The sequence below is a fragment of the Rana temporaria genome, chromosome 4 (assembly GCF_905171775.1).
Source record: "Rana temporaria chromosome 4, aRanTem1.1, whole genome shotgun sequence".
Classification (NCBI taxonomy): Eukaryota; Metazoa; Chordata; class Amphibia; order Anura; family Ranidae; genus Rana; species Rana temporaria.
In genome coordinates this window covers 282872999-282894664 of record NC_053492.1, presented here as the reverse complement: position 1 = coordinate 282894664, position 21666 = coordinate 282872999, and the positions used below count along the sequence as shown (strand labels likewise).

At 43.5% G+C, this 21666-nt stretch overlaps 1 protein-coding gene across 9 annotated transcripts in view; it reads right to left on the bottom strand.

Annotated features, from left to right (window-relative positions):
* TPD52L1 (TPD52 like 1) overlaps window positions 1-21666 on the bottom strand; it is a 121952-nt gene that overhangs the window by 4786 nt on the left and 95500 nt on the right. For 3 of the 9 annotated variants that reach the window (XM_040350361.1, XM_040350362.1, XM_040350363.1), the window contains one exon: window positions 15116-15176. In XM_040350361.1, coding sequence (XP_040206295.1) covers window positions 15116-15176 — 61 coding nt within the window. Of the gene's footprint in view, window positions 1-12658; window positions 12677-15115; window positions 15177-20192; window positions 20232-21666 lie in introns of all 9 variants that reach the window. The other 6 variants (XM_040350354.1, XM_040350355.1, XM_040350359.1 and 3 more) reach the window with 3 other exon arrangements.

The window sequence follows — 21666 nt, the reverse complement described above, 5'->3', positions numbered from 1 at the left end:
TCGGCTGCATAAGAGCTGGGGGTGACGAGACACAGCACCACACAACTTCCCACTGAAAGGCTGTGCATTGGAGGCATGCCAGCACAAGTCTGATCATTGGAGAGCAGGCAGAGTTCTCAGCATAGCTATAGAACTGACCATACTGTGCTCTTCTACTTAGTTGGGTCAGTTTTTAATAGGAAAGCAGAGGGACTAGCAGGAACACCAGGGATTTCACACAAAGCAAGCAATACGAAAAGAACAGGATATTTTTCATACAAGTACATGGCACAGCAGGCACATATCAGGAATAGGAAATGGCACAGCAGGCACATATCAGGAATAGGAAATGGGGTAACAAACACTTTAACTTATCAAGCATCTGGCATTGGGACTTTCTATGCTTACTGATATCCACCAATCAGATGCATCTTACCAGTGCAGGTTTATATCTGATTGGTAGCTACTAGGATGCACAAACACATTTATGTCAGACACTTAATAAATCATGTCAGTTGCTGAAAAAATAAAGCTGGCCCATAAATACCGGAGAATGGTTTGGACATGCAGGCACAATTATTGATTTCAAGAAAAAAACTCTTCTGTGTGGTTTATCAAACGCTACCTGACTTTAGAATTTAAAACTAACTGGTGTGTGTTCACTTGGTAAAGACTTTGATCCCTTTTTAAATATAGGCACCATATTGGCCATATGCCTATCAAGTGGTACCAAGCTAATAATTAAAGAGTCTCTAAAAATTTGATTTTGAAATAACAGAACTAAACTCTCTGACGACACATGGGTGTAAGCCATCTATCTGGTCCAGGTGCTTTACTCACGTTCTGTTTTTCTAAATGTTTGTAGACCATACCCAGTTTTTAGCCATTTTGGAGCTACAGTATGTTAGTACTATACACATTATTGACTGGAGCTCCCACATTTATCTTTGTATACACAGAGCTGAAATAGGGAAAAGTATTTATTAAAATTTGCCTTCTCTTTGTCCACTGTCACCAACTCTGATGTTATCTTGTAAAGAGCCTACATGCTCAAACGCATAGGCAGGAACTGGAAGTCAGGGGTCCACCGTCTTTGTTTTACCATCATATGCTGTTTTTATGGAATCTTCTGGACATTTGTAAGTGATTTTTTATTAAACAGTGTTTTTTAAGCCTACTACACTAAGTGCTGTGTTTTCCCCCTACTATTCTCTTGAATAAGAAAAAAGAGGAAGAAAAATTATCCCAAAAGAAAAATCTTCAGAGAGGAACAACTGGAATTAAAGGACTAAAATTCTTTATTGAGTGTCCACATTAAACTAGCAAAATAATAAATAAATACACCCACCTCCACCACATTTAATAAAAATTTAGACAAATATCTTCATTAACCACAGGTAGCCACCACAACTGAACGTGTCAGAATAATCCCCTGGGAGAGAGCAACAAGTGCAGAGCTCGTCGCTCTCTCCCAGGGGATTATTCTGACATGTTCAGTACATGAACCTACCATAAAGTATTAATATGGTTGTACATACAGCATATTCCTATTGGTACATGGAACGTAGTGGACTGATTCATTGACTGCTTTGAAGTATTCCACTGTATCTTCCCAACTCCTCTTATAAGGGCTTGTTGGTGTCCCTCTGGGTTTTTTTTTCTACTCTCCCCTGTGTGAAGTTTAAAGAATGTTGTACCTTCTATTAATTAAGGAACCACCGGTTCCTCTGACTTCGCTCTACCAGCTCTACTCTCTCTCTCTGCATTAGCAAATTTCTTTCCTATATTGGATATCTGCGCTAGCCACTGTGCTGATCAAGACTTGAGTTATTTCCAAGTGAGATCCTTTTTTGCTCTTGCAATCACTGTATCCTGAACTGTGTCCTGAAGAAGCCCAATGGCAAAACGCATTGATGCATTCGGGTTCTCATCATATTATATGTATTCATATGTATGATTTTTTTAACATTTGCACTGTCCTCATGTATGTGTCTTTTTTCTATTAAAAAAATGTTTTTCTACCCAATCAAAAGCCAATCTATGCTCTAGAAACCCAAATCCTTTCCTCTTACATCAGGTCTTTATACATCCAGTTCTCCAAGCTCCTGTTGCCTTTCCTGTGTTGTGCACAGCACAGGCAATATTCAAAAGAATTTAACCTTGGAGGGGCTTCCCTTCAACTTGCAGTCTAGTTCTTTACACTGATGAGGGATCCCCCATCTTCCATGTATTCTGTCATTTAAAAAGGGGTGAAGTTCAGAGGTTCACATATTCTGTCATTCACCAGGGGTGAGGTTCAGATTTGTCAGGTGGTGGATTTGCTATGAATTTGGTTCACCAAGCTAAATTTTAGAGGGCCCATAACGCCCTTCCAAACCTTTCAACTGTGGTCAGCAGGGTTAAAAAAGCCAAGAACAGGAGCTTTGTTATATGCCAGGCCCCTCACTCTATCTTTTTTTTTTCTTTTTCTTTTTTTTTTTTTTTTTTTTTTTTTTTTGCTCCTTTACTTCAGGTTCCGCCTCCTAGAGTTTCTTTAGAGCGCTCAGCTTTCATTTTTGCCGGCCACATAGCGTCTCTATTTGGTTTTACATCATTAGTAAAGGGATACTTTTAATTTGTTTTGTACTCCATGACCTCTTAAATTCTCTCCAATCATCCCATTTTTTGCTTTTACTTGTATCGTTCCCTTCCAGCCCATTCCTTAGATCTTCCATCCTGTATGTCTCTTCAACGGCGTCAATCCACTCCCATATCATAGGGCATTCTGTCTCTTGCCATTTTCTGGGGATTAACCTTTTTGCCGCGTTCAATAGGTGTGGTACCATTGATTCCTTATATCTTCTGAGGCCTATATCACCTCCGTGGAATAGAACCGTCCAGGGATCTTTTTTTATTTTAATTTTTGTTATCTCTTCTATATATTTCAAGATCTTCTCCCAGAAAGTCTTTACTTTAGGGCATTCCCACCATAGATGTGCCATAGTTCCTAGGGTCTCACAGCCTCTCCAGCAGTTTTCAGACTGGTCCTCTTTAAATTTGCTTAATTTGTTAGGGGTTATATACCATCTGGCAATACATTTATAATTCGTTTCTGCCGTTCGGCTATCTACTGCTGAGGAGTGTGTCAGTTTCAACATTTTCTGTAGTTGGGTCCTGTCGTGCTGTGATTTGAGTTCCTTTTCCCATTTTTCAATGAATGGGGGTGTCTCCCTCTCGTCGGTCTGTAGTAGTATCTTGTATATTTTTGATATGGTGCCTTTGGCATTTTCCGTTATACATAATTTCTCCATTTCTGTTAGCTGTTCTCACTGGGGATGGTAATTTCTGTACAAACCGACTGAGTTGTTGATATCTCCACTCATTAATTTCCATCAAGGTTTCTTTCAGTTTTAACTCCTCGTATGATATCATGTGTCCATCTTTAATTACATCTCTTAGTCGTGCTGTGTCGTTCTTTATCCAATTCCCTCCCACTTGTGTTTTCCCTGGTGCAAAGTATTCGTTATTTTTTAGTGCTATAAGGGGTGAATTAAACTTACTTTCCATTTTTTTATTTACTGTATCCCAAATTTTAAGTGCATTTTTTGTTATTGCGTGTATTTTCGTGCTGAATTTTCTGTGTCTAGGGGGATTCCATATTATCGTGTCTAATCTCACCTTAGATAGTGCGCTCTCTAGACTGACCCACCTTTTTTCTTTGTTGACTCTGGCCCACTCTACTACTCGGGATACCACTACTGCTTCATAATATTTTTTTATGTCCGGCACTGCGAGTCCCCCCTTATTTTTTGGTTGTTTTAAAATCTGTAGGGAGATTCTATGCTTCTTAAAGTTCCATATGTAGTTCATGATAAGTTTTTTTAACATATTAAGAAGCGGCTTTGGAAGGGCTATGGGAATCATTTGAAATTTGTAAACGATTTTTGGCAATAGGACCATTTTACAGAAGTTTATTCTCCCAATCCATGAGATTTGTCGGTTTTTTACCCTTTTGATTTCGCCCTTAATTTCATCCAGTAGAGGTATATAATTGATTTTATAGATTTTCCTGATTGTGTTTGCCAGCCGGATCCCTAAGTATTTGAGTTCCTTTACCCATGGGAGTCGGAGCACCATTCTTAACAGCCTTTCCTCTGTTCTATTAATATTTACATTTAGGATTTCTGTTTTAGTGAGGTTTAATTTAAAATTTGAGATTTCTCCATATTCCTCGCATAGGTTCAAGAGCTTTGGGATTGATGTTATAGGGTTCACAACATAGAAGAGGACGTCGTCCGCAAATGCAGATAGCTTATGTTCTTCTTGATCAATTTTTACTCCCTCTATGCTTGGGTCTTTGCGTACCCTAGCCAGTAGTGGTTCTAGAGATAAAACAAATAGGAGTGGGGACAAGGGACAACCTTGCCTTGTGCCATTTTTCATCATAAATGATTTTGACAGGCTGCCATTTACTTTTATTTTTGCCCTTGGAGACCGATAGAGGGCTCTGATCCAGTCCAGCATCCTCAGGCCGAAGCCCATATTTTCTAGGGTTTGTAACATGAGTCCCCAGTCTACCCTGTCGAATGCCTTTTCGGCGTCTATCGACAGGAATAGACCTGGGGACCCACTTTCCCTCATTTTTTGAAGGATCAGTAAGGCTCTGAGTCCGTTGTCCCTTCCTTCTCTCCCTTTGATAAACCCCGTCTGGTCTGGATGGATCAGTTTGCCCATCTCTCTCTTGATTCTTTCTGCCAGTACTTTGGAGAACAACTTAATATCCACATTAAGTAAGGATATAGGCCCCTCACTCTAAAAGGCAGTTGTTGCTATAACGTGATATACAGTGCTGTAATGCACTAAATTACTGTGGATTGCAGCATGTTGCACGTTAACAAAAAAAAAAAAATTGTTGAGGTTTAGTATTTTTTTTTTTTTTGTTTGGAACTGTGCAACATGCACTTATTGACACAGGCACAGCTGACCTTTGTTTGCCTCACATCACTGCATACATGTGTGGTTTAAGTGGTCAGAAACCTCAGAAATATGAACAAAGCATATCCCTATATAGTGTGTACAGGTCTCAATGGTCTCAATTAGGAGCACTAAGTAATTTCCTCTGCTATCAGCACGAATCACTTCTGACAAGTGAAGAAAAGAGAAACAAAGGTGACAGGGGAGGAGCTCCAGCACACAGCCTGTGATTGATAGCCTCAGCTCTGTTCCTGTGTGAAGGGGGTGTGTCCTTTTCCTCCAATCAGCTCTCAGAACTCCCCTCACTAAACTCTACAGTGTGTAAATTCAGCTCCCTGCCCCTGTTTTGCTTAAAGCTCAGACAAGCTTTAAATTCTGGACTTTATCTGCAGTATTCTCTCCTCTACATCAGTTCAAATGGGTACAACATACGTATGGGTATTTATTTCATCTCTGTGCATCACCTGAGGCAAATTCATTTCAATAGGTATATGGAAGAGATTATAACCATTAAGTAGAGTGCACCAAAAGACCACATACTTATTCCCATAAGTGCCAACGAGCAGCCATTCTTAACCTTTTTCTCTTATCGTCCATGGACGGACACAGCTCCTTAAATCTTGACAAGTGGGTTATGTTCCTCACAGGAGAGGACTAGGCAGAAACATGTTAGATAATTAAATACATGTTACTCTAACAGAGTTGAACAGCCCCGCCCAGGGGGCGGTCCCTCCGGACATAACCCTCCTCCCTGCAGCCTCCATTTTTTTTTCTGTCTAGCAAAGGAGAAGGATGTATGGCTCCCTTTGGGCCCAGCGCCCTGAGGACATTTTTATTTTATTTTATTGAGAATCTCCTATCAACTGTCCGCTGAGAGACAGGCTGGATATATAGATCCTTGTAGTCTCCTCAGTCCTGTAGTCTCTTCAGTCCGGCCAGCGAGCGTGAGCACACCATTGCTAAGAGGCTGGGTCTGCCACGACATACCCCATGACTCCTGGGGTGGCCGGTGAGCTTTTGCTCCAGGGTCCACACATGACTGGGCTGTGGTGTTGCCTCACTCACAGTGGGCCGGGCCGACAGCTACTCCAACGCAGTTGTATGCCTGTCAGGAATGCGTCAGTGAGTCCTCGCATGGACGGGTAAGTACAGTCCTTCCCACCTCAGCGGGTTGGTATGACTGGGCATTTCTGGGGTGAGGGGGTCCACCTATCCTCCTTTCCCTGCTTTCTGTCTTGTTTCCCTCATATTGCTGCCACCTGTGGGGGGGGGGCTCCTTTTCCCACCAGGGGACTGTGGGGTGTCTGGACCTGTGTATTTCTGTGGGGGTGTGTTTGACTCAGAAAGGCCTAATTAGGCCTTCTCATCCAGGTCGTGGCATTTTGACGCCATTTTTTTGTGGTCTGCTGTTATTGTGAAATTTCATTGGTGGCCATTTTGTTGTGGTCGCGCTATGGCACAGTTTACTATTGCGGACGGCCATTTTACTGTGGCCGTGCCCTGCTCTGTCTGAGGCGTCCAGCGGGCATTTTGAAGGTGGTTTTGACCTCTAGTGCTGGCTTCTACAGCGCACAGCACGGATCTCCTCATAATTTTACCTTGGTTGGTGAGTCCCCTGGGTAACCCCCGGTCAGCGCAGCAAAGAGGGTGGGCTTTATTCAGGTCTTGAATGGGTCCCTGAGAGCTGTCTGGTTATGGAGTCAGTGTCTGGTCTTCTTCCCCAAATATGCCAGAGGTGACAGCTGGTGGTCCTGCACCTGCGGTTCGCGTGTGGGCGTAAGGGGGGTAAAAAGTGTCCCTTCCCCCCACCATCCCCTGGGGAATGCTCTGACTCAGACCAGGACCTGGCTGTGGCTCAGGTGCCTGGTTCTGTGTTGTCGGAGGTAGTGGACCTGGACCTTTCGTTGTGAGAGAGAGACTCCTTTACTTGGGTCAGTACTGGATAGGGCACTTGTCGGTGCGCTTGTTAATGCTGTAAGGGCCTCTCCTCAAGCTGATTATTGCAGCTGAGGCATCCTCTGAGGGCTCAGTCTTTTTTGGGTCACACAAATCAGACCCCTCTGTGAAGGTTTTTCTTTCTGTGTCCTTTTTTGACAAGTTCATTGATAAGGAATGGGATAAGCAGCAGAAGTCCTTTGTAGTTCCTCAGCGCCTGGCGGTTCGGTACCCCTTTGAGGAGAGCCTCCTGAAAAAATGGGCTTCTCCTCCGGTAGTGGACCCCCCAGTTGCCCAGTTAATTAAGGTGACCACTGTCCCCATAGAAGGGACCCCTGCCTTTGATAGGAGGTCCGTGGCACTGACCTGCTCAATATTTACCATGCTGGGGTCTGCATTGCGGTCTATTGTGGCTGCTACCCTGATGTTTCAGACACTCACTGAATGGGCAAAGGTTTTGCTCCAGACTGTGGAGGAGCACCGACTCCCTCCTGAAGTTATTAGGCTGGCGGACCGCCTGGGCCTGGGCCTTGTGTATGTCTGTGATGCTACACTGAATACGGCCCCCCTGATATCCAGAGCTTCTGTTTTCGGCGGTGGTTTTGCGCCGCCTGATTTGGCTGAAATACTGGTCTGCTATCTAAGCATCCACAAAAAGCCCTGGCAGATTTACCCTTCAAGGGTGGGAGGCTTTTTGGTACATCACTGGACGACATTGTCAAGAATGTCACTGGGGGTAAGAGCAGCAGGGTGCTCGCACCAATCCTAGCCTTGCTGAGACAGTGAGGCATTGCCATTGTGGGCTACTTAAATGACCTTCTTCTGAGAGCAGCTTCTGGCTCAGAATTAGGGGGAGATGTGTCTATAGCCAGCCACACCCTCCAAGAATTCGGGTGGGTGTTAAACATTCAGAAGTCGGTCATGGTGCCGACTCAGCATTTGGAGTACCTAGGGTTGTTTCCGGACTCCTCGGAACTGAAGGTCTTTCTTCCCCTGGAGGAGTTGCTGACTGACTCTTCAGTCTGCAGTGATGATGTTGGCATCTGGGCCTGGTGGTTGCCTCCTTTAAGGCGGTACCGTATGCCCAGTTCCACAATCGTGTTTGGGAGAAGGAGATACTGTCCAAGTGGAACATATCTCCTTGGTCTCTGGATTGTCAGATTCAGGTGAGCCACCTTGTCAGAGTCTCTCTCAATTGGTGGCTGTGATCCCCGGCTCTTCAGTCCGGGAAGTAGTTTTTTTCCTTCCAGTGGACAGTGATTAGGATGGACGCCAGCCTCACGGGTTGGGGGCCATCTGCCGATCAATGTCCTAGCCCTCCGGGCGACCAGGTTATGCCTCTCCTCGTGGTCAAGGAGGTTGCAAGGTCGCCCAATCAGGATTCAGTCGGACAACGCCACGACGGTGACTTATGTCAACCATCAGGGGGGAACACGGAGCTCGGCTGCAGTGTCCGAGGTCGCTCACATCCCAAGATGTGCGGACAGGAGTGTGCCAGCTCTGACGGCCGTCTACATTCTGGGTGTGGAAAACTGGCAGGCGGACTACTTGAGTCGCCAAATGCTGGACCATGGGGAATGGTCATTGCATCCGGAGGTGTTTCAAATCTCCTGGCCTCTCAACCGCAAGGTGTCGAAGTTCTTGGCCAGGTCAAGAGATCCCTGGGCAGACGCGTCAGATGCGTTGGTGGCCCGTGGGGTCAGTATCATTTACTTTATGCCTTTCCCCCATTGAAGTTGCTTCCTCGGCTGTTCCGCAGAGTGGAGGCCGAGGGGCTCCCGATGTCTCTAATCGCTCCAGACTGGCCTCAGCATCCTTGGTGCGATCTCGGGCACCTAGTGGCGGATGTGCCCTGGCGGCTGCCAATGTGGGAGGATCTTCTGTCTCAAGGTCCCATACTTCATCCTGCTTTACACTCGCTTGCTTTAAACGTCATGGCTTTTGAAAGCCATGTATTAAGGGACCTGGGTCTTTCCAACTCAGTCATCTCAACCTTGCTGAGGGCACAGAAGTCTTTTTCCAGGAAGATCTATCATCACACCTGAAAGGCCTACATCTCTTTGTGAGAAGCGTTGGAGTGGCATCCACGGACGTTTTCGGTTTGCTGTTTTTACAGCGTGGAGTGGATCAGAAATTTGCCTTAACCACTTTAGCCCCGGACCAATATGCAGCCTAAAGACCCAAGGTGTTTTTACAGTTCGGGACTGCGTCGCTTTAACAGACAATTGCGCGGTCGTGCGACGTGGCTCCCAAAAAAAATTGGCGTCCTTTTTTCCCCACAAATGGAGCTTTCTTTTGGTGGTATTTGATCACATCTGCGGTTTTTAGTTTTTGCGCTATAAAGAAAAATAGAGCGACAATTTTGAAAAAAATGCAATATTTTTTACTTTTTGCTATAATAAATATCCCCCAAAAACATATACAAAAACATTTTTTTCCCTCAGTTTAGGCCGATACGTATTCTTCGACCTATTTTTAGTAAAAAAAATTGCAATAAGCGTTTATCGATTGGTTTGCGCAAAATTTATAGCGTTTACAAAATAGGGGATAGTTTTATTGCATTTTTATTAATTTTTTTTTTTTACTACTAATGGCGGCGATCAGCAATTTTTTTCGTGACTGCGACATTATGGCGGACACTTCGGACAATTTTGACACATTTTTGGGACCATTGTCATTTTCACAGCAAAAAATGCATTTAAATTGCATTCTTTATTGTGAAAATGACAGTTGCAGTTTGGGAGTTAACCACAGGTGGCGCTGTAGGAGTTAGGGTGCACCTAGTGTGTGTTTACAACTGTAGGGGGGTGTGGCTGTAGGACTGACGTCATCGATTGTGTCTCCCCTATAAAGGGGATGACACGATCGATGCGCCGCCATAGTGAAGCACGGGGAAGCCGTGTTTACATACGGCTCTCCCCGTTCTTCAGCTCCGGGGAGCAATCGCGACGGAGCGGCTATAAACAAATAGCCGCACCGTGGTCCCTGATCGCTCCCCGAGCGAACCCGACCGCCGCATGTAGCGGGGGGGGGTCCCGATCGGACCCCCCACCCGCTAATAGGCAAGGACGTACATTAACGCCCATGTGCCTGTACGTGCCATATTGTGGACGTACATTTACATGCGGAGGTCGGGAAGTGGTTAAGCACCATTAAGGGTCAGATTCCAGCTTTGGCTGTATTCTTCAGCGGCCTTTGGCGGCCCATTCTCTGGTGGGTACCTTTGTGCAGGGGGTTCATCATATACTTCCCCCTCTTGTACCACCTCTTCCCCCATGGGTTTTGACTCTGGTGCTCTTGGTTCTTCAGGAACCTCCCTTTAGAAATATCAGAGAGATTCCTCTCTTGACACTATCTCAGAAGGTGGCCTTTTTGGTGGCCATTACTTCTGTCAGAAGGGTTTCCGAGTTGGCGGCCTTGTCTTGCAGGTCGCCATACTTGATCCTCCATCAGGATAAGGCGGTGTTGCGCCCGCAACCTTCCTTTCTTCCGAATGTGGTTGCGGCCTTTTACCGGATTGAGAACATTGTTCTTCCATCCTTATGTCCTCAGCCGGCGCATCCTAGGAGGGTTGCGCTTCTTTCTTTAGACGTGGTACGCGCTTTGCAGGTGTACCTGTCTGCTACGGCTCAGTTTCGGAGATCTGACTCACTTTTTGTGTCGGTGTCTGGTCCACAAAAGGGTCTGGCGGTCTCGTCAGCCACCACTTCTCGGTGGATCAGGCAGACCGTCATACAGGCCTATGCTCTTAGGGGGCAGGTGCCCCCTTTCTGGTCATGGCACATTCGACCAGGGCAATTGGTGCATCCTGGGTTTTCCGACATCAAGCATCTGTCTCACAGGTGTGCAAGGCGGCGACTTGGTCGTCCGTTCACACTTTGTCAATGTGAGTGCATCTTCTGATGCTTCCTTCGGCCGCAAGGTTTTGCAGGCGGCTGTTTTAGGGTTGGACCTCCTACGCTGAGGAGCTCTGCTTGTTTTGGGGTGAAGTTAAATTGTTTTTTCTGATACTGTTCCCACCCATCATTTGTTGACACTGCTTGGGGATGTCCCACTTGTCAAGATTTAAGGAGTTGTGTGTCATACACTACGGTGAATGGGAGTGAACCACAACTGCGGTCAAGGAAGGAATTCAATGAAACTTCACTACTGCACCCCAGGCGTCACTCCAATCAGAGAAAAGTCGTTTTGGAGTTCACTACATCCTCTCTCTCTCACATATAGGAATGCGTTCAGCTACTAAGGGTGGAGGTATTACAACATGCCTCCAACCCCTTGCATTGAAAGATTACAATAAACGTGAATGAGCACAACTGCATTAAAGATTCCAATGCACTTCTCTATGCAAGTGATTACCAGTACCGGACCCCAGGCATCACTCCAGAGAATAGGAGTTTGGGGGTTCTCTACATCATATCACTTTACATAAAGGAATGCATTAGGCTACTAAGGGAGCAGGTATAAAATACCATCAACCCTTAGCATAAAAAGTTAGAGCGAACATGTTCCGTATTCTAGGGCGCATGCCCATATACAATTAACAACACATGTCAAGCACGTAGCATATGAGAATACTGTATGCAACTAGCATTTGCGTAAGAGAGGCAAATATAGCTCAGTTAGTTTCAGAGTGTATGTCCCTTTAAGATATTGCAGAGCTGTCAGCTGAAGGCCCACTAAGTAAACTCAAGCAGCAGGATACCATTAGTTATACCAGATCCAAATACAGCACTTTGTAAAGGGTATAAAAGAATTGAGTAATTCTAGAGCAATAATAGTATTTATCTGTTTTCAGGGATGAGTGTTTCCAGTAGGCTTGGGATTCTGTAGTGCAGGGTCTCCTGAAGAAAGATCTCTTAGGATGTCCCAGCAATGGCAATCTGCATGGCAGCATTAGCTTGATTATGGTAGGCATCCAGCGTAGCATGGTTTGCAGCTTTTGGGATTGATGGTACCAGTAGATCTGTAGCGTGGCCGGCTACGGCTGACAATAATAGAACAGCGTTTATACTACACGCTGTTATGTTTATAGCAGAGAGGCATGTGTGCTGAATAGAGCGTTGATTACGCTCGGCACTTCCGCGTTCCAGGCTGGAACGCACGCAGCGCCGTGGGGGGATGACGTTGCCGTATGCGCTCCAGCGTGGAACGCAATATGGCGACAGAGGCGTCGATTACACTGTGTCTGTCCATGGACGATAAGAGAAAATAGGATTTTTTGTACCGTAAAATCCTTTTCTCTGTCATCCATGGACGGACACAGCACCCACTCCTCCTTTTTTGGGTTTGTACTGCTTGTTACGAACTGAGGCTGCATGCTGCAGGGAGGAGGGTTATGTCTGGAGGGACCGCCCCCTGGGCGGGGCTGTTCCACTCTGTTAAAGTAACATGTATTTAATTATCTCACATGTTTCTGCTTAGTCCTCTCCTGTGAACAGGAACATAACCCACTTGTCAAGATTTAAGGAGCGGTGTCTGTCCATGGACGACAGAGAAAAGGATTTTACAGTGAGTACAAGAAAATCCTATTTTTTTATGGTCAAGGAACTCTTAAAAAAATGTAGGTCTCAGGGAACATCTGAAATATTTTTTTTGATCTACAACCAACAGCACCCAGTGTAGTCAGTGAGTTTTACATATAATAATAAATAAATGTATAAATAATAAAACCAATCATTTAATGCTAAACCTGAGCACGTGTTTTGCTGCTTTAATCACGGATAGCTAATTTTGTACATTGGATTCAAATTTCATGGATTTGAAATGGTGGTAAAAATATGACTTTACTTACTTTTTCCATATGACAGACCTGCAATTTTGTTAATTTAGATTATGAAATTGAATATACCATGTAAATTTTTGTGTGTCATTTGTTCAAAAATATTGCTATTGTTTGTAAGCACTATTTGAATAAATCGAATATTTGCCTGTTCAAATCATGGCCCAAACTAGGGGGGTGCTGGGGTGGGCAGCGCCCCCCCCCCCCCCACAGCTGGCTGCCCTCACCCACATGTATATTGTATGTTAAGCTTCTCCCCCATCCCTGCACTCGGGGCCGGCTGTAGTGAACTCATGTAAACAATCTGGATGGGAGAAGTGTCAGCAGCAGAGAGGAGAGACCCAGGAAGATGTGTGGCCTCTCCTCCCTCGTGTCATACCAGAGCTCCTCCATACAGCAAGTTACACAGGATCGCTCTTAGATCAGACGGCACACAGCTTGATTACCCACCCACATTTCCAGGAGTTGAGCAGTCCTTGGAGGAGAATTGGGCAGGGGAGGATTTGTGCTGTGTGCGAGGGATTATTAGTGCTAGGTGGGGGTAATGGGGAGGGGGGTTTGCTAAGAGAAAGATTTGGGTGGGGGCAGAGATTGGTACCTGCGGGGGGATTAGTACTAGGAAGAGGGAATTGGGGGGGTATTTGTACTAGGAGAGGAGAATTGGAGGGGAGGATTAGTACTTGGGGGGGGGGATTTGTACTGGGGAGGGTAATTTGTGCTAGGAGTGCAGATTTACAGGGATGAGGTTTTGTACTAGTTGGGGGGATTGTGGGGTATTTGTACTAGTAGGAGGGATTTGGGGGAGGCGATTTGTACTAGAAGGGAGATGATTTGTACTAGAAGGGGGATTTAAGGGGAGCCTTTGTGCTACGAGAGGGGATGGGGGGGTATTTTTACTATGATGGGAGATTTAGGAAAAGGATTTATGCTAGGAGTGGGGATTTTGGGATATCATTTATACTAGCAGAGGGGTGATTTTGGGATAGAATTTATACTAGCAGAGGGGATTTAGGGAGAGGATTTGTACTAAAAGGGGGATTTGTGAAGAGGATTTATGCAAAGAGTGGGGATTTGGTTGGGAGATTTGCACTAGAAGGGGTAATTTGGGAAAATAATTTGTACTAGGAGGGGGCATTTAGGGGGAGGATTTGTACCAGAATGTGTGATTTGTTTGAGCTGGGGAAATTTGTGGGGAATTGGGGGGGTTGATTTGAGCTGGAAGATGGAATTGGGGGGCAAAGATTTGTGCTGGGGGGAGGATTATGACTGAGAATGAGGAATTTTTACATTTTTGGGCTTGCAGAAGGAATGTATGCTTAGAGGGTGAGCGTGTTGATTAGTGCCGTTTTTTCTTTTTGGCGGGGGATGGGGACGCAGTTTGTCACCTTCACCTTGAGTTCTAGATGACCTTGTTCTGGCATTGCCTGCACTGCACTGCACACAAGGCACTCAACAGATCTCCTCCCCACGTAACACCTACCTGAGCTCAGATTCTCTTACAAATCCTCAATTTGCGCAATGTGTAGCTGGCTGCTATGTTGTAGTTCCGACCTGTGAAATTCTCTGATCAGATGGGCAGCTGCATTAGCCAGCTACACACTATCTCAGCTATGTGCTGTGTGGGGGAAGAGATCTCTTGGGTGTCCTGCCAGCAGTGACCTTGTTCTCATCACGGATGACCACTGTCTTCCGCCATGCTGACCCCTGTACCCTGCCATGCGAACCCCCTGTCCTCTACACTGCTGACCCCCTGTCCCCTCAAGTTACTTTGATAAATGCACTGTACACTGCCCTACAAATAATTTGCCCTATAAACTGTCGCCCCTATCCTCTGCCCTGCTGACCCCCTGTACACTGCTCTACTGAATCTTATACATTGCCCTGCTGACCTCACATCCTAAGCCCCCCCCCCCCCCTGACATTTTTTACTGCACACCTAAATCAGACCAGATTCAGCCCTAGTTCAAATATGTTGAAAACGTCAACAATTTTCAGGGGGTGTTCTTACTTCTTCACATGACTGTATGTGATGCCAGAATACAGTATACCGTCTGTGAAAATTGTACTATTCCATAAAACCGCATACAGCTTAAAAGGCATCTACCAAGTATGTAATTTAACTGATTAGTGGTTTTCCATGCCATACTGGAAACCACTAAAAAGGTCTCCTTCCACACTGTATAATATGTTTTTAAAATATTTTTTGCTTTGTCAAAGATCCATCATGGCAGTGCCCAGCTGCTTATGGCCTTCTTTGCCCAAAAACCCATAATATGGTTAGAATTTATTAGCAGGATTTGCCCACTATAGACTTTAATAGGATTCCACACAAAATTCAGGTTCATCAAACTTTAAACCAGATTCACCAAACCCTCAGCAAATAAAAACCAGGCAGATGATCACTAGATTTCTCATATTTTTTAATACTGTGCTCTGCAATGTAATTTGGTTGATAAAACATGCAGTTACCTTCAGTGAAGTTACTGTATTCTCAACACGTTCCTCAAAAGACTTGAATGTAGGAGAATTTCTGGAAAAGAGAACAAAAATTACAGTACAGTTATTACAGCACTGTAGTGTTTCATTTGGTAATGCATTGGGAAATCTACAACCAACAAGGTTAAAGTTTACAATAGAAGTATAGAATATATTGTTACTACACTTTGCACAAGCTTTACTCTGCCTTATTAAATAAGGCAGAAAGTGTAGCTATGCTATACAAGAGTACCTTGAAATACAAATACTGAAATTTGTCTTCAAGATGGAAAATATATGCATATGTGAGCTGATTAATAAAGAAGATATATAGCTTTAATACACCCCCCCCTCCCCCAAAAAAATAATAAATAGGTTATATACTCTTTCCAGACATAAGATTAAAGGGAATTTAACCTCAGCCCAAATTCCTTTTAATATGTGCAAAAGCACACGTCCCTAGGGGGGTGCAATGGGGTGCTGTAGACGTTGAATTGTAATGCAGTGCACCAACACAGAGGTTAATGTTTTTGTTTTGTTTTCAAACACAGAGGTTAATGATTTTTTTTTTCAGACGCAAAGACTGTAATTTCCTTAAAGTGAACAAAATTGCACCATGTTTACTCTATAGACATTTTATGTGTTTATTCAAGGTGTATAAATTAATATTTACGGGGGTCTCCCAAAAGTTCATGGCCTGACATGGCAGGAGTAACCACACAAATATGAAATGTTATCACCGCACCAAGCCACTCTTCCAGATGTCTGGCGCTGAAAATGGTGCATACAAGCTATACAGTTTTCGTGCGCTTCTTGCCAATAGTTGCTGATCTCCATAGTCGAGTTGAAAATGGAGAAAGTAAAGACACGTGCAACCAATGAATATTTGCCTCAGAAGAGTCTAACTACTGCAGGCATCTTCAAGGATATGCTAACAACATTAAGGAAGGACACCCCATCCTACAGCACTGTTAAGAAGTGGGCAGCAGAATTCAAGTGAGGATGGGACAGCCTCAAAGACAACCCCCATCTTGGCAGACCTGCGGATGTGACCACACCTGAAAACATTACCCATGTGTACAGTGGGGTGATGGCAGATTGCGGCGTTGACATCCGAACAATGGTTAAGGTAACAGGCGTATCAAAAACCACAGTTCAGTGCATCTTGACCCAAAATCTTGATATGCACAAGATTTTTGCCTGATGGGTGCCACGATTGCTGATGCCTGACTCATGGACATCCAAGGACAATCTGCAGCTGTTCAGGAGGGGTCCAGAGAAAGTTTGTACCAGGTTTGTGACTGTAGATGAAACTTCTAACCTAAGAGCAAATCTCAGTCGAAAGAGCAGAAACACACAGGAGATGTTTTTCTTCCACGCTGATAAAGGCTCAGAGTGTTCCATCATTGGGAAAAATTATGATGACAGTCTTCTGGTATGCCAAGGGTCGGCTGCTCATTGATTACCTTCAGAAAGCACAAACTATCAAGGGGGACTACTATGCAATCACGATTCATTGTTTGCGTGATGCCATCAAGGTGAAAAGATGTGTTTTGCTATGGAAGGGAGTGTTCCATCAAGACAATTTTCAGCCACACTGATCTGCTGTGGAGATAGCTGACATCCATTCCTGTGGCATTTCCCTGGTTACTCTTCCACCATACTCATCAGATTTCACAGCATCAGACTACTAGCTATTCCCAAAACTGAAAAGGAACTGCCTGGTGTTGGTTTCAACAGTGACCATGATGTCATTGATGCTGCGAAAACCTTTTTTGGATGATCAAATTTAGATAGGAGTACTGTTGGGCCAAGTGTGCGGACATTGGATGAGAGTATGTAGAAAAATATTACTTCATTGACATCAGACACTTTCTTCTAAGTCAGGCTGAGAGCTTTTGGGGCACCTATTGTACTATTTCTTCCATTCAAAAAAGTAAATATTAATTTATACACTTCGGTGAACAGGATCAGTTCACTTTAAGATGGTAATAAATAAGCATAAAACATGATTGTAGAACATTGTCATCTTAACATATTTTTTAAGCAAACACATTGAAGTGATTGTATTTTTATGAAAGATTCTAAATCAGATGTATTTTTTTCAGGATGGTGTATCAATAACGTTGATTTTTGCACAACAGCAATAGTCAGATGAGTTTGATTGCTAACACAGTCTGATATGTGTTCGATATTGAACTGACATGCTATCAGGGCAGGGAAAGAGCCTTCATGAGGTTAACGGTGTGTTGAATTTATGAACGATGCAGAGGGGAAGTGGATCAAGTGACTAAAACGCATTTAAGTCTTTTGTTGGTTTTACATTCTCATACAGTCTACAGGATTGCAAACCTGTTTGATGCAGGTAAAATCAAGTCAGAAGGAAGACAAATGCAGGTCAAACACACCTCAGAAGCATCTCAAACTGATGCAAACCCAAAGCCACTCAACATAGGTCTTAACTAGCCCAGGCCCTTCAGCAACCCCTCAGATGTTTTCCATTTACTCAGGAAACATTACTGTTTAGAGGGAATGTTTTGTCGGCTTTGTGTTGGCAACAACAATTGAAGAAAATGCACCCTACACAGGTACGGCAATTGATCAGCAAAGCTTGTCTTTCATTTCTAAATTTAAATGCAGTGCCACAGAAAGAGCACAATTATGTTGCCTAATGATGTGGAGGTGAATGGTGCCATTAGCATGTATTTTTGTCTTATATATCAGCAAACCAAGGTTAGGTAGCAATTGATTTGAATACGTTGGTTATTGAGTCACATCTTCCTTTCTAGTTCAGTTGTTTTCAATGTGTGTCTGTATGTCAGCGGGTTCTAAACAAACTAGCACAGATACTTACCGGTATGTATGGCTAAAGTCAACACAGTCCCTATTATCTAAAGCTTAATACTCAATAAAAATCTTATATTCGTTTTTCTTTTTATAGTCATGTTACACCAATATGATATTCACATAAAGCCGACTTAAAATAGCTTTTTTCTTTCACTCTCTGCCCTCCACACCCAGTGCTCTGTGCTGGCATAGAGAATAAGAGCTGCACCCCTCAACACAAGTGTATTGTGGTGGAATAGAGGGGGGTGTCTGACTAGGTCTCTAATTATTAGGTCATGCTATGGCACCTATTGCACTGCACAGTAATATTTTGGCAATTACTATAACAGGAAATTGAAGTTAAGACTATAAGGGCTCTTACACATGGGCGGAACGTATGTCCGCTTTTTCATCCATCCGTGTACGGATGAAAAAGGGACATACATTGGTCCCTATGAGATTGCGGGTGTCAGCAGATGAACATCCGCTGACACCCGATCTCCGCAATCCTCCGATTCTGCAGACGGAGGAAAACCCTATTTTTTCCATCCGTCTGCGGATCTGGTAAACACGGACAGACTGTCCGTGTTCATCCGATTCCCCATAGAGGAGAGCGGAGAAAAGACAGGGCGGTCCCTGCACAGTGTGCGGGGACCGCCCTGTCATCTGCCGGCTCAGCAGGGATCACTGGAGCGATCCCCGCTGAGCAATCACTGATCCGCCCCGTGTGAAAGAGCCCTAAGAAGTTGAGGTTATTAGTACAAGGTCTATTCAACTAAATATTTTTCTAACTTCAATTGGACTTTAAAGTCCATGGTGTTCTTATTGGTTAGTAAAGTTTATCCAGCATAATTATGGGTTATCTGATGCAGGAAGCCTAAGGTCTCCACCACAGGAGCAGAACAAAATTTGCATAACTGAGAGCTGTGAGTTTCAGGGGGCTTTACAAATTATATTACACGTTTATGAAGACATCGGGTTATAACTTCTGTCTGTTTTTATGGTTGTCTTTGCCCCCTACCTAAACTACCTTTACTTCCTGTGTGGCCACTGGGATAGTAAGAGAAAAGACTGCTTCTCATCAGGCATACAACATTGCAGATCCTGCTCCACTTTAGTCAAAACTAAACTCATATTTAGAGTGTAACGTTTTGCTAAGCTAAAAAAAAATATATATACACACACACACACACACAAACTCATATGCATAGGCTTGCGCAGGGGGTGTGCCAGGTGTGCCTGGGCACACCCTAATCACTCTGCAGTGCAGATCCCCCCTGCAGATAGTTCACCAAAGCCCCCAAATGGAGCTCCTAAATTTAAATAAGAAAAAAATAAATACAAATTTAAAAAAATACTGACACCAAATTCTGCCCTACTAACACATCCATGTTTTAATACATTTTAAAATGTTTTTTTTTTTACATTTATTTATAAGAGAGTGTGTGTGTGTGTGTATACATTATGCACGCACACACATGTGTTTGAGCTTTGGGGTGCACACACCTATGACTATATGCCTTTTTTATTTTATTTTTTTACATAAAGTGGATGTAAACCCTCCATATACCCAGTGAAGTGATCAGCCTCAGATGATACACAGGGATTAAACAAATCTCCCTATATAACTTTTACATGTATATCTGCTGTCTTCAGCTTTATATACTGCTTAGAATGTGCACACCTGTTGGAATGTTCACTTTCTTATTAACCTGTGGGTGTGGATTCTTGTCATACACTGTGAGACAGTTAAATGGAGGACAGGCAAACACCCCCCCACCCCTCCCCCTCCACATAGGCAGAGACTTGCAGAGCTGTGCTGTGAATAGACCATCTCTCTGCTAATCTATTTATAGCACCCACCCCGACACAAAATTCAGCCTGGTTTTATCGCAGTTGTCAGATGTTATGCTGATAACAGAATAATGGACCAGGAGAAAGCCACAGGGCTTAGGGATTTGAAGGGAGATGAGAAAAAACACTGCAGCTAGATGTGCCCAGCTCAAATTTTATGAATCAGGTTTAAATCCACTTTAACATTTTAGGTGGTTCAAAGATTCATTTTAATGTCAGTCATTATAGAATGTGAATGAGAGGGAATAGAAAACAGATGTGTATTACCAGGAGATAGCTGAATCATTTTATAAATTGTATGATGGATTATTATAAACATGTGGAATGAATTGAACACAACAAAACAAGCACAAGTAGCAATGAGAATCATGCAAGATAATGGTATAGTTACCTCATTGCTGGCATGCTTATAGAGTGACGGATAGAATAGCTGCCATTGTAAGCATAGTTAGAAGAAAAAGAAACCCAATAAAGGTTCTATTTATTTGAGAGAATTCATAATACAGCTTATAAAAAAAAAATATTGTATTGCATTATTGTTGACCTTGAATTGGAAGACAATTAGATACATTTTACACTGCTTCAGTCATCTTTCTCAACTCGACTTTTGCACAAATAATACCATTAATATTTGTATTTTTCTGAAAGGAATACAGTTTCTTTCATAGTCACAGTCCTAGTTCCCCAGTGTTAGAAGGCCACCTAGGTCATATTTTCCTCACTTTCAGGTGTGAACATGGTACCACATTATTTATATCTGGAAGTTATCCATTACTAATGCCCCCTGGAGACAGGTTTCGGACATGTTACAATACCCCATCTTATTTCCGCCATGGAGAACTGATTGATACTGGATTGGTTAAAAATGTAATTCAAGTTTAATCAGGCAATTATCAGGGTGTGTGTGGGATCATTGAGCCCCCAGCTTACAATTTTGGTTGATGGATTTCAGGGGAAATGTGTAATAGCTGGATTGCATTTTTCTAGGGAAAACAGTCAGCTCTTAAAGTGTATTTATAGTCTAAATGTTGTTGTGTTTTTTTTGTACCTTTTGGATAGAGTAAGGTAGAGCTAAAACCCCTGTAAGGCAAAAAAAATTTTATGCTGTCTGTGTCCCATTGGGAAGGTTTTTTTCCTTACTTCGTGGGCTCAATTCACAAAGCAATATGCTATATTTGGACCATGTGACTCATTTGATCCAAATATTGCATGCAATATTGAAAATGACAATTCATTATCCGTTTATACAGTATTTAAGGGAAAAAAAACTAGATACAGTACAGTAAATACCACAAACTGATCTAAAAGTCAATTCACTAAACAAAAAAATACATTTGTCAAATAAGTTGTAGTCTAGCCACTTGCTATTTAACAAATGTATAACATTTTTATTTTGAAAAAACTTTTCACACTTAAGGCACTCAGGTGTCTCAGCAGATAAATCTCCACAGTTGTAATGTCCTCTTTAAACTTTAAATCCACTGCAGCTGTTTTTCAGGTCATGCACAAGGAATTAGAATTTCCTTTTTTATTAGAACACAATAAAAATGATACAAGTGTAGCACCTTCTAGTGTACTAGAAAGTGTATATACAGGCAGTCCCCAACTAATGAACACCCGAATTACAAACGGCCTTGATACCGGCTGCTTGTGCTCCATGCTGGTCCTGGATACCTCCGAGCAGCTATCTTGCCACATTCCACACTGCAGTACTTCATGTACTGCATGCCCAGAAGAGCCCCAGAAGCGCCCTGGACATCCCACATCCCTGCACAGGCGGACACCGGAACATTCCACATCCCTGCACAGGTGGAAGTTACACTTACAAGCAGTGTTCCGACTTACAAACACAATTCACTACAGTC